The sequence below is a fragment of the Cydia pomonella genome, chromosome 20 (genome assembly GCF_033807575.1).
Source record: "Cydia pomonella isolate Wapato2018A chromosome 20, ilCydPomo1, whole genome shotgun sequence".
NCBI classification, from domain to species: domain Eukaryota; kingdom Metazoa; phylum Arthropoda; class Insecta; order Lepidoptera; family Tortricidae; genus Cydia; species Cydia pomonella.
In genome coordinates this window covers 5,733,116-5,752,593 of record NC_084722.1, presented here as the reverse complement: position 1 = coordinate 5,752,593, position 19,478 = coordinate 5,733,116, and the positions used below count along the sequence as shown (strand labels likewise).

At 36.0% G+C, this 19,478-nt stretch overlaps 1 protein-coding gene and 1 long non-coding RNA gene across 9 annotated transcripts in view; both read left to right on the top strand.

Annotated features, from left to right (window-relative positions):
• LOC133529127 (uncharacterized) overlaps positions 1-19,478 on the top strand; it is a 229,284-nt gene that overhangs the window by 172,182 nt on the left and 37,624 nt on the right. The window lies entirely within an intron of this gene.
• The window catches only part of LOC133529109 (T-box transcription factor TBX3-like), a 147,768-nt gene that overhangs the window by 97,504 nt on the left and 30,786 nt on the right, over positions 1-19,478 (top strand). For 4 of the 8 annotated variants that reach the window (XM_061866732.1, XM_061866735.1, XM_061866733.1 and 1 more), the window contains exon 4: positions 9,199-9,294. The exons of the other annotated variants lie outside the window; for them this stretch is intronic. In XM_061866732.1, the coding sequence (XP_061722716.1) occupies positions 9,199-9,294 (96 nt within the window). The remainder of the gene's footprint in view (positions 1-9,198; positions 9,295-19,478) is intronic. 8 annotated transcript variants of the gene reach the window in all.

The window sequence follows — 19,478 nt, the reverse complement described above, 5'->3', positions numbered from 1 at the left end:
TGCGCGTGGGGCCGTCGCGGGCGCCGCCCCGCGGCGCTCCGGTGGCGCCTCTATTGATTATTCCTCCATCTCTTTCCAACTTGTAACCGTGTCTCGCTTGGGCTCGCGGGTGGCGGTCGACGCGTCACCGCTCGCGCACGACACCACTACCAACTTCGAAACGAAAAGACTTTTCAACCAATCCTACAGTACGAAGATACTCCGTTCTGCTTTCGAACCGATCTTTTAGCTACAAGCAGATTGTATGAGCATCATACATTGTTAGTTCGTTTTTCTTTCGTTTAAACACGGCGCTGGCTCGTATCATTAATCTATTGCGGTGTTTTTTCGTCCCGGCTAGTCGGTGAAAGGTAACGACATGGCGATATTCGGTTATGTTGCTTAATTAGGCGGCTCCATATACGTCCAACTTTATTGGTCGATATCTTGAGATCGGAGATTCAGGCTTGTAGACTCTTAGATGTCAAGCTAGTCGTTTTTATAGAATTGTCGTGACAATAGTTAGCTTGGAGCTGAAAGCTCAGGTAATTTGATTACGTCGCTCCGTGCCCATATTTGGGGTATAATCTGCATCGGTCCGGTTTATGACAGTACAGTCAACGACTGGATTCCATTTTAGTGCACTTGATGAAGTTTTCTAACTTAAAATCTGCAGTCAACGATTATTTTTCCTCATTTTTATACAGGTTGTAATTTGAAAATACTCTTCTTTTTCATACTGGCTACAACATTATATGAGTCCTTCCGTGTTTCAGCGAACATTACCTTGCTATTAGACCGCGATATTCTTGGATGGAATCTTGAAGCATTCAAAAACCCCTTGATTTTTCATTATTAGAATTGTTATTTATTAAATCCTCCTCTGGAGCATTCCTGGGGGCCTAGTCAAGATGACAATCGTTTATAGAAAACGTCAATCGTAACTCAAATAATATAAGAAAATACGTGACTTACATTACATAGCATCTGTAATTCCGATACATTTTTCTTTTCGTTTGGTATTTGTCGATGTGCGATCGTCATATCGGTTAGGCTCCCTGATAAGTACATTGGCCTGGTGTTTACTGAAACACAGAGACTGCTCTGTAAGGTCAAAAAAAATCATCTCTTCCTTTCTCTGAGAATCCTCTGCTGAGTGTATCCGCCTGGAGGCGCCGACGCTCATTCATTTTGTACAGGGACACTAATTGCAGCCTGCCCGACTCTCACGTTGGTCAAGCTAATTAAGTTCATGACATGTCAACGCAGGGCAGCTTGTAGCGAGCCCACGTACCTGAGTGTTCCTAGGGAATTCAGTCTCCCGAAAGGTGGGTGACACAGGATTCTCTGCCTCTGACTTGCCTTAGCCGGCCGTCCAGAGTGGAGTGGGTGGGTTTACGCCTTACGGTATTCTTTTTCTCGACGTTCGGGGCCGAGTGTACCCGCCTGGGGGCGCAGGCGCCGACGCTCATTCATATTTGTTCAGCGACACTAATTGCAGCCTGCCCGACTCTCGCGTCGGTCCACGCTGATTAAGTTCTTGACATTATTATTATTTCCTCGTAAATCACTGTTTCAATTGTGGTTAGGGCAACCGTTTTATTTGTTTAAAAGTATACAGTTTTTGTACCTTTTATCTTACTGGCCCGAAACAGATAGGGTCAAGGAGGGAAGAAGGTAGTTCTGTAGAAAAGCCGGGTACAGTGGCTCAAGCAATATCCTCGCCTCTGGTGTACCTAAGAATTCCAGTTACTGTAAAGAAACTTCTAAATTGGTATACAATTTACCTATATAAAATTTTCTTCTTACAGTATGGAAATTATTACTTTACTTTACCTAATCTGACAAGTAACATTAGACGTTTAGTTACTTTACCTACGCTTATCATTTATTCGTAGGTATAACACATATTTGACCTAACCTTATTTGCCGTTTGCGATTATAATGCCGATAATATTAGTAGTACCTATATATACTTCTCAATATTCCCACCTATATTTGTAGAGTTATACAACAATGTCCAATACCGTACTAACCCGAATTCCCCATGTTCGTAACCGACAACAAAAATCATATTCTGTAAATTTTTCAACCGTTCTATTAATTTACACATACATATATAACCACATCGACATCGACATCACATCCAACTTGTTTGTTCTGTATATTAGTTTTCAATTTCAATTCTCCCACCCTGTACTCAGTAGATCGCAGGAATCCAAGACATTACTCGGGGCGTGCGACCAGCAATCTGCCGTAAACACAGCTCCGCAAGTTGTAAATTAAATTCTGATGTCGTAGAATTAAGTTGTAAAGCATGGTAGGAATTAGGGGAGTGCGGTTTTGATCATTTTCTCATGGCGCAATCTAATTCTGAACAATGCTTGCAGCACTACAAGCATATACCTAAACATCGTTTGGCCATAATAAGATTTGAATTAGCTTTTGCTATTCTGGGGCATTCCAGTAGTTTTGGGTATGTGACGCTATATATACTTAAAACGTAATATAACCTATATACCAAGGTTCGGAACCGGTTTTTACTTCATACAAAAAATGCCGCTATTTTTACGTTCTTTTTCGTTCTTTGGTTTATTATTTCATTTTTAATGGGATTATCTGTTAATGCGAAGTTGTTACTTAAATACATGATCCAGTCCTACGTAAAGAGTATAAAATAATTAAAAATATTGGGCTATTTCGGGATTTAAAAATAAACCGGTTCCGAGCCCTGCTATATACTAACTAAGTACTTATCTATAATCATAATATCGAATAGGAAACATACCGCAAACATTATTTTACCTAGGACTTTAAAACTTAATTGATAGACTTGAGCAGAGAAACTCTAGCTCCATGAGGTCCCAGCGCGCAATAGTTTTCAGAAATCTCGAAGCGTCTGGTTGACGTTACTGGTGACCGAAGAGCTGGCGGCTTTCTCGCACAACGTTGTGATACAACGAGGAAATGCCGCCAGCATACTAGGTACAATGCCTCAAGGGGCTATTTTAGATGTAAGCTAGTTATTAATAGTAATACCACTAGACTTAAATCGACCGGGATATAAACCATGATTACCTTTTATACTGTTGACCATGGTAGGAATTAGGTATATTTATTATGTACATAAAGAATTTCTAAATTTTCATTGATAAAATTTATTTCATAAAATTAACTTTCTACATATGAAATTTACATGGATGGTCAAAAGTTTCATCTATTTTCAAACATAGCGGACCAATATGGCGGATAATCACAGGCTTACGACTCTAGCCCATTAAAGTAAGATTGCACTCTTACTTGTTAATTTCTTCTCTTAATTGTTAATGTTAATTTCAAATTTCAATTTCAATTTATAAAATAATAATTTTACACGTCACAACATTCAAATTACAATACTTATATACTTAGTTTACAATCAAATTACGAAGCACACTTGAGATAGTTCAGTTCCCTTGAGCGGTTTATTAATTAAGCTATTTAGCTTTAGATCAAGCAGCAATGCTCACCACATGTGTAATACTTATACTATAAAGCAGAGACGCTTTCCATATAGATTTTGATGCGCGTGCAATAGAGATAGCAATGTACGAAAATCTATATGGAAAATAATATTGATGTCCCGCCCATGATGCCGGTTGTCAATGCCACGGTGTGAGCTTGACAGCAATATAATAATGCTAGTGTAATAGAGATAGCAACATGCGGGTCAATGTACGATAATCTATATGTAAAGCGTCTCTTCTTTAGTATAAAGTACATACAGTATGGTAATAGGTAAGCAGGTACTAAATGCATAAACTCTAAAGACCTTCTGCCATTTGCCTGCTACTCTGCATACATAATAATAATAAAATAATAATAAATATAGGACATTATTACACAAATTGACTAAGTCCCACAGTAAGCTCAATAAGGCTTGTGTTGAGGGTACTTAAAAAACGATATATATATATATAAATACTTAAATACATAGAAGACACCCATGACACAGGAACAAATATACGTGCTCATCACACTAATAAATAAATGCCCTTACCAGGATTTGAACCCACTAGGCCAGACCGGTCGACAACAAAAAATTGACATATGATTCACCGAAATGTATGAGACGGTTGATTTTACAAAAGTTGATACATCAAGCTTATATTACGTTTTATAATTAAAAAAAAATGACTATTATAACGTTATCTTATCAACAGTCCTGTTTTTTGGGTTCCATACCCAAAAGGTAAAACGGGACTATTACTAAGACTCCGCTGTCCGTCCGTCTGTCACCAGGCTGTATCTCATGAACCGTGATAGCTACACAGTTGATTTTTTCACAGATGCTGTATTTCTGTTGCTGCTAGTCCGACTCGCACTTGTCCAGTTTTTTTATAGGTAGAAATCAAGGACCTAAAATGCGAGAATCAGATTCGAGACTAAAAATGTCACTTTCATATTGAGAGTGTTAAGTATTCAATCAAAAGTAACGAAACTTTAAGATCTCTGAAAAAATGTTACCAATCAGCAAATATATGAACAGTAATCAATGTTTAAACATACCCAGTCACATCCGCTTAAATAAAAATATCATATGATTCCTATATTTTTATAATCCATAAAAATCTCACACAATTACCTAGTTCAGGTAGCAAGACACACGTACCTTGTACCGACATAAGTAAGCATCTGGTTAACCCTCATTGAGGACGAACTGGTTCGCCGATATGCGCGCGTGATAAGTGCATATTATTCTGACAGCTGTATTAATGCCGATAAGCATCGATCATTGCCGTAATTTCAAGCTCCGGACCTTCACAGATCAATATAATAACAGATATATACTTTGAGAAATATGTAAATGAGAATAACGCGTTAATTTATAGGGTAAAACCCGGATAGATGCCATACTTTTTTTAGAAAGCCTCATAACTTCGAAACTTTTAAACTTACGTGAATAGTTTCAATTACATTAGGTAATCTAATCTTTTGTCTTACTCTGAGACTTGTCTCTTCTGTTCTAATAAGTTCAGTATTAAGCAGAATTTTTGAAACACTTTGAATGTTAATGTGCTGTGCTGTATTATTTCTGTATTGAGGTGTGCAACAAAGATAGTATAAATATTTTAAAACGAAATGTTTTTAATTACATGAAACTTAGCATGAAGATTTACTTAAGTAACTGTGTAAGTTCTGTTTCCAAAATTTCTACTCGCTCTAATTTCTCTGTATTACAATTTCTAGCAACAAAAAAGCAAGAGGCCTAGGTAAATGTTGCAGTAATTTGCAGCATAAGTGTTGTCAATGTATACAGTATTTGTAAGCGTAGAAGCGCGCTTCTCTCGGACGCTTTAGGCCTTTCGACAGTTTCCTACGGCCTCCGCATTTAGGTACTTGTACTATCGTTCTGTGTTTGAGCTTATGTCGTCATTACCCCAACCCAAAGCACCTGATTGACATTTGTTTCCCTTGCCACCATAATAATATTATAATACTTAAATCATTTGAAAACTTCAAGCGTCTTTGCAGGTGCTTATTTGCCACCTGTGAAACATTCTCATTAAAAATTAATTGATTCATAGATCATTTTAATTAATTACTTGCTATTTATGCGGGAATGAGGGTAATCCGCGCTTGAATAACTTTTCTTTAACTAAATTGAATGTATACAGGTTGATTTTTTTATGTCTGACCATACTCTGAGGGGTCATACTTAACAACTTTTACTGTGAGGCCAACCACGAAATCGCGAAAAAAAAAAACAACCGTCTCATATACATTTTGGTGAATCAGATGTCAATGTTTTCTATGGAATAGCTGATTTTTTTTCGTGATTTCGGGATTGGCCCCACATTAAAAGATGTATAGTATGACTTACATATCCACCCCTCAAAGTATGGTCAGACATAACAAAATCACCCTGTAGGTATTAACAATGAAATTACGAATCCCTAAATTTATACCTTGATGTTTCAATGAATTATTTATTTTTTAGTCATACTTATTACCTTTAACAATCATAATGTACAATGCTATAAATGCTGTTTAAAGCAACCAAATTATAATTTACTTAATCGTGTATACTTACTTTAAAATTACCTCTGATGTTGCAAGGACGGCATTGTCCCTGTGGTCTCTGAGAAAAGACTGGCTAAAGTTGACACCATCATCTGGCTGCGTGAGTTTTTCGCACTACCCGCATTTGATTTTTTTATCAATGTGAACGTTTCCACGCTACTTAATTCTAAGAACATCTAGGTAAAACCATGATCAGGGGTATGTCACTTGACACGCAATACTCGATAGGTATATTTGTACTAACCAAATAACAAAACTTAAAACTAAACACCTCAATTAAACGCCAAATCATAATTCAAACCCGAATAGTTAAAAAAAAGGTTCCAAACATAAATCAAAGTATAAATGAGTAAAACTGTTCTCTCTGCGCTGGCCTGCTCTGTCGACCGTGTTTGTTTTGCGGGCGCGAAGTTTGCTCAACCTATTATTACTGTCTCGTTATACTTTTTAACCAGAGGTTGCCAACATTCGGTTTGGAAACTTCTAAATGCAGTGTTAGTTGTTACGTGGTACGGATTCAGGTTAGTGTTGGTTAAGACTCGAGTCCTTTGAGTCATCTTTTTTAAGACTCGAGTTGAGTTTTGAAGTTTGTCACTCTTATAATTAAATTGATACTCAGGTTCTTTTCAACGTGTTAGAGACCTGAGTATTTTGAAGAGAGATCGCATTTTTTTACAAAGATACAAATGCGTCATCTTCATGTAACATTCATGGGTACACAATTCATACAATTAACCTATGGAATTGTTGACGGAGTCTATATTCGGAGGCTCAGGTTAAAAATACTTCATAAAGGACTCAATTCGGGGCTAAAATTACTGGGAAGTTTTTAAAGCGGGACTCGTAAAAACGGGTCGTGTTCTTTAAATTTAGACTCATAAGACTCGAGTTCGAGCCAACACTATTTCAGGTAGCTAAGAAAGTCGGCATTGTAGAGATTATAGTGGCTATTCGCGTTCGCTTGACATTGGTTTTTCGTAGCTGTATAAAATTAGGTTGCAACTGTGCAAAATATCGCATGAGTTTGAGTTTAACTTATACTTAATAAGGAAAAGTTAAAACTTACCTCGTCCCGTTTATTTCCTACATAAACAACACATAGCTACGCTAAAGATAAAAATGTAGATTACTAAGTTATTAAATATCAAATTGTGGTCTATGGAATCATGTTTACTAGTCAAAGCGAAACATAGCGGGACCATATGCTTAATCACCAGATCTAAATACAGCTTTAGGTAATTTAACATCACTTAGAGGATAGTTTTTTATAAAGCCCTGTAATTATATGGATAGGAATAATTATCCGTATCCATATAAACATCCACGTTATTCTGTCCGTAAAAAATAGGGGAATTACCTACGGTATCTGTTTGTTTAAGGAGTTAATAATGCCATTTACGCATCTAACTCAATCAATGTCTTATATCTTAGACAATTAAAATAAAAAATAAATAAAAATTAAAAAAAAAATTATGAAAAAAAAAATTAAAAAAAATTGTAAAATTTAAGACAATTTCGTGGGTAGCATTTGACAGGTAAACGAGACGGCGATGTACACATTCCATACATTTTGCGGTAAACCTGATCGTGAAAAGTTGACCTTTGATAATTCAGTGACCGCAAAACATATGGCGCAGTACAGCGCCATCTGTTTTGGATGTCAAACTAAGGGGCACGTTATTTTCTTAGACTTTACCTCTATTACAACCAATTCTCTTTTATTGTCTCTATAATCATTACATTTACAAAAAAGATGTATGTCAATAGCTAAGAAAAAATAGATTATGTAAACACCTTGACCTAACTGTTACTCTAGTACCTGATAGGTACCTATAAAAGCACGCACCCAAAGAAAATTTCTAATCTTAGCTGTTAATTGTCAGTAATAACATTATATAAATAAAGATAGGTCATACTCATACATAGGGAGTACTAAAAATACTTCCATATTTATTTAATTTCCTACGAATGACTGTCTTTGTTGATTAATTTTCGCATACTATTCATCTTTGTTACATTCGTTGCTGAAAATTGGCTTGTTTCTTTCTCTTTCGGTGTGCGCTTGCCCAGGAGACGTTGGCTAAGAACAACATTCTATACCATTTTTACATTATATGCGCTTACATTTTGGAACGCCTATTACCTATCTGGAGTTATAATATTGTGGCGTCTCCTCTGTCAATCTCCACGTCGTGCCACACGATGCTATCAAATGGCGGTAGCACTTCCTACATCGCGCTTACGGAGTTTTGAATGGCAATCACTATAAATACAATTCCTAACCAATTCTCAGACATCGGTCCTCAGTCATAACACTCGCCTGGATCGAGTACTTGCTTATTGCCCTCTTTCTACCTTCCTACAATATCATTGAACTTATTTAGCTGTTAATAATCAGGCCAAAGGTTGTCGACGTGCGTTGTCCGTATCCCAGCGCAGACGCCGGCGGCGCGGGCGCTGTTCGAAAAAACGTGTTATTATTATTAATAATCTCTCTTATTCAACTCCTTCGTCCAGAGCTATGAGTCGTTCTGAGAACAGACCCCCGTGTAAAAACTTATAATTGTCATATATTTAACTGTAGTTAGGTTACAATGTAGCTCTTGTATCTACCACACCTGCCTATAGACGTAAGTTTTATTTCCTTTTGACAGCTTTCCTTAAAAATATATTCTATAATATGTAGATATTACTTGTATATTGACTAACACAATCTTACGTGTACTTTTTTTTATCAGTCGCTGTGGGCGAAAACGGCTAGGAAGAGATGACAATAATTATCAAAAGGCACGGGAATTGCTTGAAAACTTTTATTATAAACAAATATCATGGGACCTAGTTACACAGTATGCTCAATAAGGCTTGTGTCGTGACTAGACGGCGATATGTATTATATATAGTTATATAAACACTTATATATAAACATCCATAACTCAGGAAGAAATATTTGTGGTAAACATACAAATAAATAAATGCCCTGACCAGAATTCCTCCTGCTTCGTAGGCTGGGTCACTACCAAGTAGGCTAGGAGGCAGTCATTATATCACCCACCTGAGAAGGAACTGTTATTCAATTAACAAATATTATTTATCCCCCTAATACAGGCTTATGGTGCCCATTTCCAGTTACTAAAGTACTTTATTTCTCCTTCGTAGGAGCTCATCTATAACCAAAGTCAACGGATGTTGTCCAAACTGCTGTGGCCCAACCCGGCCCCTAGTGCGCCCAGAGATCCCCACTCAGATCATTTGGTTAGTAGACATTTTGTTTTATTTTACTTATTTTTAGGCCATGAGGCCAACGGTTTTGGGTGACTTAGTCTGGTGTCAGTTTTATATTAAAATATGTTTTTTTGTTTGGCTATGATAAGGCGCCGTGAGTTCAGGTCCTTCTTCAAACGCAGCTCTAAACGCAACTGTGCTGTCACTGAACCCACAACACCTTAAGCCATAATTATAAGCGACCATTGTTTTAGTTGGCGTTCTACTGCAGTTTTAAGGATAAAATTTATAAAAGCGTCAGTCTACTAATATCTAAACACTGTGAGATATCTTAAGTTCATATACTGTATTTTAGGACTATATCGCAAATTTGAAACAAATACTACTCTGAACTGCTTAATTATTATTTACACATAGTTCCATTTTATCCATAATCTAGCTTCCATAATTATTTTACTGACGATTTTAGGTCTACCCGAGTTTTAATTACATTAAGATCTCGATCTGAACTTTAAAGTTCGCATTAGCCTATAAACTAGCCATCCAGAGTTAATTTCGTAACGGAAATTAAAAAATAATAGCACGAGAATAACCGTCAAAACACGTCTCCCGCCCCCAATAGAGCCTGTACAAACTACAACTTTCGTCAAAAAAATTGATGATCCAAATCATAGCGGCAGATGTTAATGATTCTATTATTTATGACCGTTCGTCTACTTTTTTTTCCTTTTTTTCTTGTTTATGCTCGTTCGTAAACGAAAGGTTAGTCGGCCGTATTATTTTCTGTTTTTGGGATGATTATCTACGAATTCGTCAATGTTACGGGTTTAATTTAATTTTGATGTGTAAACTTGAGCAATAGCGTGTTTTTTTAGTGATATAAAATTGTGTAGTTTTTACCATAGGTCATGTGGCATATTGTAGATTTGGGATTTATTTAAACGATGAACAATTTTGAATACAACTATCCTACAAAACTTAAAACAGACTTGTTTTTACTGACATCTTCGTGGGCGATCGAAGGGGCAGAACTAGGTAGATATATCATAATTTCAGTCGTTATAAAATTCGGTAGAAATGTTTTATGAACTTGTTACCCACCTGCCTGGGCCTCGGGCTACTCTGGCTTGTTACCGAATCAGTAAAAAATATTGATAGAGATACCAGACTAGCGTTTATTGGAAATTTAACTATGGTGACCATGATGAAATACATTTTGAATCTGTATTCAATTTGTATTTTTTTTTTTAAGTGGTAAAAAGATTGTTTGTACCTGTGTACATACTGTCTTTTTACCACTTTTTATTTTAAAAAACCTAAAAAAATAAACTAAACTAGAATATTAATAGTTTCCCGTCTTTTCTTTGATAATACAGATTATACTGTAGGTAAACATTTATTATAGGTAAGGTAGGTCGGTAAACAGTAACCCCCTTATTCATAAACGTCTACTAAAGTTAACAAGCCGCTAATAATCGTTTGTCCCTTTCCGACGTATTGATATGATGGAAAGGGACAAACGATAATTAGCGGCTTGTTAACTTTAGTAGACGTTTATGAATAAGAGGGTAAATGTTTAGGCCCTGTTTCACAATGTCCAAGTAAAGTCCTGAATAAGCTACTTGCCACTTATCTGACGAATAAAGTCATCGTTGGTGTTTCACAATCTTCAAAAGGCTTAACTGCTAGATAAAGTACTAAGTTTTGCTAAGCTTATTTATTTGTTAATTAGCTATCTAGCACTTTACTTAGACATTGTGAAACAGGCCCTTATTGTAATATAAAATACCATATTTTTATTATAAAACTGTTACATATCTTTACACTATAATAGTGAAAACATACAAGTAAGTATAGGTACGCAATAAATATTGATTGATTGAAACTTCCTTTTCTGTAACCACCGTTTGACGTTTGACAAGTCAGTAGTGTCAAGTAACATGACATGTTCATGGTTTAATCATGTGTAATATACAGCACAGCCGTCACTCCTTCGTGTGGAGTATCGACTATGATCTGTTGCGAGATAAAATATCAATTGATGCGTCAATAAGTATGTAGCTAACATACATGCTTACCTATCGACCTTTATATCAGTTTTCATCGATTCTATAATATAGTCGGACCAATCTAACTTTGCATAGTATTTTCAATAACCGATTGAGGCAATGTCGTTAATAATGTATAATTTCTATAAAAATATGACGTTTAAAATGACACGTCCACACTTTGTTCAGTTCATGTTGGTGAAAAGTTAGCTTAGACGGACTCTACATGTTTTTGTATGTTGCTTGTTTTAGTGCCTTCCTTTAGTTTTACTACAATTATTTTATTTTATTTTTGTCTCCTTTTGAATAATATAATATCGACTAACTAATGTATAATAAATATTGACAAGTACCTATTATAAATTGTTTAACAAAATCGTACCTATGTATTATTTAGTTCACATTTGCTTGCATTTGGTTACTTGAAATTGAACTAAATATTACAGAACATCCTTACACAAATTGACTAAGCCCGATAGTAAACTCAAGAAGGCTTGTGTTGTGGGTACTCAGACAATGATATACTTACATTACTTAAATACGTAGAAAACACCCATGTATGAATCAAGAACAGATATCTGTGCTCATCACACAATTAAATGCCCTTACCGGGAACCCAGGACCATCGGACCATTCGGGCCATAAATAGATAAATAGATTTATTTACTTCATAAATGTTAACTAGTAGACAAAGTTAGCTTTACTTGAGGTACTTATAGATACGATGTATTTTTTATCGGATCAAATACGGCTGTTTTCCTTTTATGTATAAATTAATAATGTAATACTATAATGTCTCATAATCTGCAGTATTTATCGAGTTAGCATTACTTAACATATATTTATTAAATATTATGAAGCTTTGAGATGTCATGTTTAAATTAGTTATACGATATTTGCTATTGAAATTGTGCTACTTATAGTCATAAATTGCTTGACTGTGACACTATCGATCTATCTTTACTTAAAGTTTTTTGTAATTTAAAGTTCATTGCAAGAAAAGTACTTATGTTTGAAGAGTAGATATATTATGTTTTCTTTGAATTTACACATACCTACGTGATTAAAAATATCTTAATTTATTTATAATTTAAAATTACGAGATCATAACTAGAACAATAAACAGAGCAAAGGAAACATAAAATTAAAGAGACAGTACTCATTAAAAGTCCTGATTTAAATTCCAAAGTGCGGTCACCCTACACGGCCCAAGGCGCCAGTGGTCATCTCTCCAAGGTGTCTGCAGCCTAATTATATGGAAGAAGAACACCTCACAAACTCAAATATTTGACCATCGCACCTACACACAAATTAGCACCTTACTCGCTTAAGATACGTTACATAATGCTTTAATAATGACTTCCAAATAAAAAAAAAGTTTGACAATCGAAACAAGCTAGTTTAAACTTTATGCGGCTGCGTGATAGTTTATTTTCGATTGAAGTTTGAAACGTAGAAAAAACGCAGAGTCGAGAATTAGCGTAAAAACGAAGTTAATTACAATATGATTAGGGGTTTGTTTCACAAAACTAACAAGCGTTTGTATTTAATTAGGGCAATAAATAGTTATATTGTCGTTAGACAGATGGCGTTTTATTATATAACAGGTATGTTTGTTTAAGTTATCCTAGGAGTGACATGTGTGGTCATTATCCATAGTTTTTTGCATGTTATAATTCAGTTTGGTTTCCGACAGTATCATTTGTAGCCATATTTATAATTACGGATGCGTTAGATATCCGGTACTTTTTCGACGCACGCGTATGATTTATTGCTTTTATGATAGATATTTCATTCATACGTCAATAGTTATTTGATGTATCGTGTGATGAGTGGCCTGAAGGTGGATCAGAGACTAGTGAGTGATAAGTACTGTCAATCTCTATACTAACTCGCGTTTCTTCTACAGTTCATGGGAGCCTGGGGTCCGCTTGACAACTAATCCCAAGATTTGGCGTAGGCACTAGTTTTTACGAAAGCGACTGCCATCTGACCTTCCAACCCAAAGGGTAAACTAGGCCTTATTGGGATTAGTCCGGTTTCCTCACGATGTTTTCCTTCACCGAAAAGCGACTGGTGAATACCAAATGATATTTCGTACATAAGTTCCGAAAAACTCATTGGTATGAGACGGGGTTTGAACCCGCGACCTCCGTATTGCAAGTCGCACGCTCTTACCGCTAGGCCACCAGCGCTTCTTATTATGTAAGCAAACTTCTATATGGAGTGACTCACAGCAAAACAATACCCTTTCCACACATGCCAATCTAAGACATATATATTAGCTTCAACTAATGCATTTTAAACTAAAGCTAAAATTTCACAAACCTTTAAAGTCATCAATCACGGGGCAATCAATTATCTCCCCCTCCCCTCATCTTAAACCCCCCCTTATCGCGTAACCCCCCTTACAACCGCGTATCGTATTGGGGATGTCTCACGGGATTTGCACTCAAAGAGCCATACTTCAGTTTTAAAAATCACAACTTGAACTCATTTCGGTTTGACATGCTTGCAGTGCATCAATCTCTATCGTACTTGTTGCGTGGTACGTGATGCGATGTCAATAATATCAAATTACTATAAAACCGAGTACAGTTTTTAAATTCGAATCCGACTCAACCAATTCATAAAGCTTACGCAAGCATTGTGGGTGACCATTTAGATTCTGATTCCTCATACGCCATGTTATATGAGTGTAGGGATCTTGTTATACTGGAGTTTAAACCACAGTGGAGTGGAATGTCTAAGAGGGCTTGTAAAATCGGGTATAAGAAGTTCAGATGGGGCTTGCCTTTAATTCGAGATGATCTTATTTGCAATAGCTGCAATGGTATGTTTTCGTAAAAAAGCGTCTGTAATTAGAATATTCGACGACCGGTTTGGCCTAATGGGTAGTGACCCTGCCTACGAAGCTAATGGTCCCGGGTTCAAATCCTGGTAAGGGCATTTATTCGTGTGATGAGCATGGATATTTGTTCCTGAGTCATGGGTGTTTTCTATGTATTTAAGTATTTATAAATATTTATATATTATATATATCGTTGTCTAAGTACCCTCAACACAAGCCTTATTGAGCTTACTGTGGGACTTAGTCAATTTGTGTAATAATGTCCTATAATATTTATTTATTTAATATATCTTGCCTTATTAAGATAGTAAAGGTTATTAGTATGATACCTAACGGTGGGTCAAAAGTCTTTTCGTTGTCTTGTTTCTGACAACTCTGACACGCTTGTATTTATGTCTTTCATCCAGTAAATTAAAAAAGTCGAGTGCTATTGCATGTCTTTCTCGCTGTAGGTTATAATTAACATGAGAATAATTAAAAACTAAATTTCATCCCATATAAAAAGCTCCACACCGTCACATTTTTTGGGGACAACAATCAAGACAACGAAAAGAATTTTGACCCAGGTACAAAGCGTCACAAAAAAGTTGCATGGGAAAACTTTAACTCAGTTTTTTTAAAACAATTATGGCCTAGATTCATAGTTTTGAAAGTTAAGGCGTTATTCATAACCGTTTGTCAAATCTAACAAACATTGATAATCGTTTGTCCCTGTCTTTCATGTTTATATTTCTGTTTTTTAGAAAAAAAATTAACACAGGTTTATAAGAGGTTGGTAAATTTTACGATTTTAAATTGTAATATATTTTTTTTACGATATTATTAGGTAATCACTTAAACTCATTCTACGTATAAATTATAGAATGAAGAAAGAAAATACATTCATTTAACGTCACAACACATTGCATTTGGGAAAAGAAGACATACAGACATAAAAAACAGATTATAGATGTTTTACTTTACATTAAAAACTCATTTTACTCTGTATTTCACTAATAATAAGGTAATAATATCAATGAAATGCGCCTCAAATAGATACCACCATTATTAAATGTTTAAACGCATCAACAAAACTGTAGTTCTTCTATCCGATAACAGGTGGCGCTAATTGTGAAGTTTTATTGCCCATACTTAGCGCTCATATAAATTGTCAGTTACGACCTCCCTTTGTATAGTAACGACTTTTACGACTCGAACACATCGATGATAGTTGCTTATTTAATACTTTATACCCGGGGAATGGATAAATACAAATAATACGATAGAAAATAGATATTTTATGATTATTTAACCTCTTGCCTGTGTAGGATAAGTATATATCTTGAACGAGTTTTGAGGAATCTTATTATGCATACATTTTTTCTAACATATTTTATTTACAATAATAGTATACACAATGGATATATATCATATACAGTGGTAGGTATTACTATAACTAGTCTACAATAGGCCCTTGAGGCATTGTACCAAGGATGCTGGCGGCGTAGCACGTTGTATCGCAATGCTGATCTGAGGGCGTACCGCGAACCACGTTCGACGTGTTGCCTCCCTGTCACACTTACGTACGAATTTACAAGTGCGATAGGGCGCGTGGCGTTGTGCGAGGAAGCCGCCAGCGCTTTGGTCACCAGTTACGTCAACCGAACGCTTCATGATTTCCCCAAAAAAACTTGTGCGCGCTGGGATACCTTTTTTTGACAACGATCTTTTCTATATAACACTACCGATGTTTAAACGTCTTTAAACCCATGATTTTTGACCAACATAGGTTTAAAACACATAAATTTATGAATTATGTATAAAAATATTGTTTACATGTCAAGCATGTGACCACAGAGTAAATACTTAAATAGTTAACTGGTTGTAGTAGTAAAACACTTAATTGTACAAAAATAAATTAAAAACAGAAAAAACACATATCATTTGTACAAAGGCAAGCTTATCCCTTTAAGGGATCTCTTCCAATAATTAAGTATATTAGTACTAAGTTTAATTTTTTTATTGTGACGTCAGGAATAATCCCTCCTAGAACACGTTTTCTTTCTCAGTTACACAATTATAGAGGCCTAGCTACGGTTGCCAGATGGTCGCGATTTTTGCATGTCCTTCCGATTTCCGACAAATTAAAAATCTCCCGAAAAACAGCTTCATCATCAGTTCCGGATTTTCGTCGAGCGAAAAGTTACCGCTCCGGCGCTCGGAGCGGCAACGCGGCGAGTGGGGGAGGTTGTAGCTCGTTTAATCAGACACTTCTATTGACAACGCAGGTTGTCACAATAATGTTGAATATTGCTGTTTTAATTTTTTTTCTGCCGACCAAAGTCCCAAAATCCCGAAAAATACAAGCTTTCTCCCGAAAATGAAGTCATTCGATCTGGCAACCCTAGGCCTAGCCTAGATGACAGTCGTACAGTTGGGTTCAAAAGTGCATGGACAAAGTTATGAATGAAGTCATTGATAATTGTCCATGCAAATTTGAACCTGATGGTACATCGACAAACGCCAAACGAAAAGAATGTACCGGGATGACAGGTGCTACGAAAAGTCACGTGATTATTTCCATATACTATAGATCGTGTCATCCACGATGACGACGTGTGCCTTGACTCGTATTGTCATGGTATTAAAGGTTAGATTTGATAAACCTGCGCGACATCGTGGATGACACGAACTATATTTACGTTTCGATCGACGTTTTGCATCAACAATTGTCATACTCTAAGCTCTAAGAACGAATTAAATTACTTTCTATGAAAATATTTCAGGGGGCGCCATAAGCCTTGGGAAATAGTCATATACTTGGAAATTTCGACCATTGCCACCGAGCCCAGGTGGCCCAGCGGTTCAGGCATTTGTCGCGTAAACGGAGCACGCTGGTTCGAATTCCAGCTCTGAGCACTAGAGCACTATTATCATTTAGCTAACCCGCTGTTGGGAACAGTCGCGAACCGATTGAGTATATGATGGAGACCAATGACCATGCAAGCTCCCCAACAAGAAAGCTTGACCAATCTAATCAAAAATAAAGAAATCTACCAAATGCTAGATTCTCGATCCATCGTATTCCAAGTCCAAGACATCACACGCAGCGCTTCCCATAAAATCATGACAATATACTATCCACTTGTATTTTACTAAAACCATTTCTAATGAAGCATGCATTAAAATGTGGAACAACTTCAAAGACAGTGGCGCCTCTTGCAATTACGGCGCCCATCTGAACTAAAACAGACCATTTTAAGAAGACCGCTCGCGTCAAAAAAACGCTTTGCGGAGAGAGCTCTGAGTAAATTGTTATAGTTATAATGGATGATTTTATACTTGAGCTAGAGCGCCTAGTATAAAAGGTTTTATAGTTCAAAACCATCACTTTACAATAGAGTTGCCTATGAATTGCTAGGGAAGTTGATACGAACGATTTTGTGTTTTAAGTATCTATTGTTAGAGTTTTTGTTTGTTTGTACTTTTGGTTCGTGGATATTCGTTTTATTGTTTCCCGTTTTTCAATAAAGAAGTAATGGCATAATATGTGGTATCTTTAACTCATCGTAAACCACTGAGATTAACATTAAAGTAAAATGAAAGCTACAATCATCAAAAATATAGGTACCTACTTAATCTACTTTTTGTTTTTAAAACTTTTTAAAAGTATGTAATATCAAATCAAAAATTGATTTTTTTTTATTTTTTATTTAAATTAAACCTATATTCCTTAACATTGTTTTGAATTGAAATGTTTTTTTATGTATAGAGAATAAGTTCGCAGCGCGCTCAGTGCGGTGCTGCCATCTATCGCACCAGCGTTGAACTAAAAGTTTTACTTTGTAAGGTCTTTTAATTAAAATAGTTATGAGACTGTTATTAATCCATAACGAGGTACGCATGTTTCCACGGAAATTACTCTCTAATGGCGCATTTTATCCAAGAAACACATCGAATAGACATTTTCGCACATAATAACAAAAACAAAGCTGCAGGAGTTATTCAGACATAATTATTTGAACCCAATATTACATCAATTCATCGTCTACCTGAATCGCCTCCCCCAAGTACCGAATACTGTTGTTTCCAGTGCCGAAAACATATAAAATTGGAAATCTTTTCATATGGAAAAATTTCGGAAAAGTCTAAATTTTTTACTGTGATCTCCAACTTTTTTCGGAAATTGTCTGCGACTTGAGTACATAAGGGCCTAACTAAAGAATACAAGCGTTGCGTTTCTAAAATTGCTCAGCATTTTAGAGTGAACATTCACACAAATGAAATGCAATTACATTTGGTTACAAATCCATTACCAAGAATAAAGCAAGCTACATTCCAAAATGTCTTAGAAGCATGGCAAAACAGCGTACATAGAGCCTTTAACACACACAACAATTCTTACACCTGAACGCTTTGTTACACAATAATAACACTTACGTATTTGATATAGGTTTTACAATTGCACTTAAATACTCAAGCTAATTAATGTTTTCTCACACATTTAAACAATTACTTGTTCTGTCGGGTTTAAAACACTTTTACGCGCTCGGTATTATATTGTTGCATTCCTTACTAATGATAATAACTGAGGGCTATGTCTTGAATCCTGGGCACAGATCATCGCAACTAGATGGAGCAAACAAGCCAACTCACGACTACACATAGCGACGACCGGTCTGGCCTAGTGGGTAGTGACGCTGCCTATGAAGCCTATGGCCCCGGGTTCAAATCCTGGTAAGGGCATTTATTCGTATGATGAGCATGGATATTTGTTCCTGGGTCATGGGTGTTTTCTATGTATTTAAGTATTTATAAATATTTATATATTATATATATCGTTGTCTAAGTACCCTCAACACAAGCCTTATTGAGCTTACTGTGGGACTTAGTCAATTTGTGTAATAATGTCCTATAATATTTATTTATTTATTTACATCGGCGCTCTAATGCTAAATAAATATTTAGGAGACATGCTTATATAGGTCGACCTAGCTCTAAATCAAGCAAAGCTTGTAGTATGGGTTCTAGGCGACAATATACTCGTATTCGTGATAAACACGCAAAGAAAACCCTTACCTGGATACGAACCCGGAACCTCTAGCTTCGTAGACATGGCCACTACCGATTGGGCTAGATGGCCGTTAAAATATCATATAAGTAAATGGTATAGTAATTTAGTATGGCCTAAAAGAATTTAGTATAGAGTCGTACAGTCAAAGTAAATTTAGTAGTCAATTTTTACTGCCATCTTTCGACATAAGACGAAAACTTATATGAGTGACTTATGGCAATTTTACCTATTTTCTTTCACTGATATGTGTTAAATATCAAAC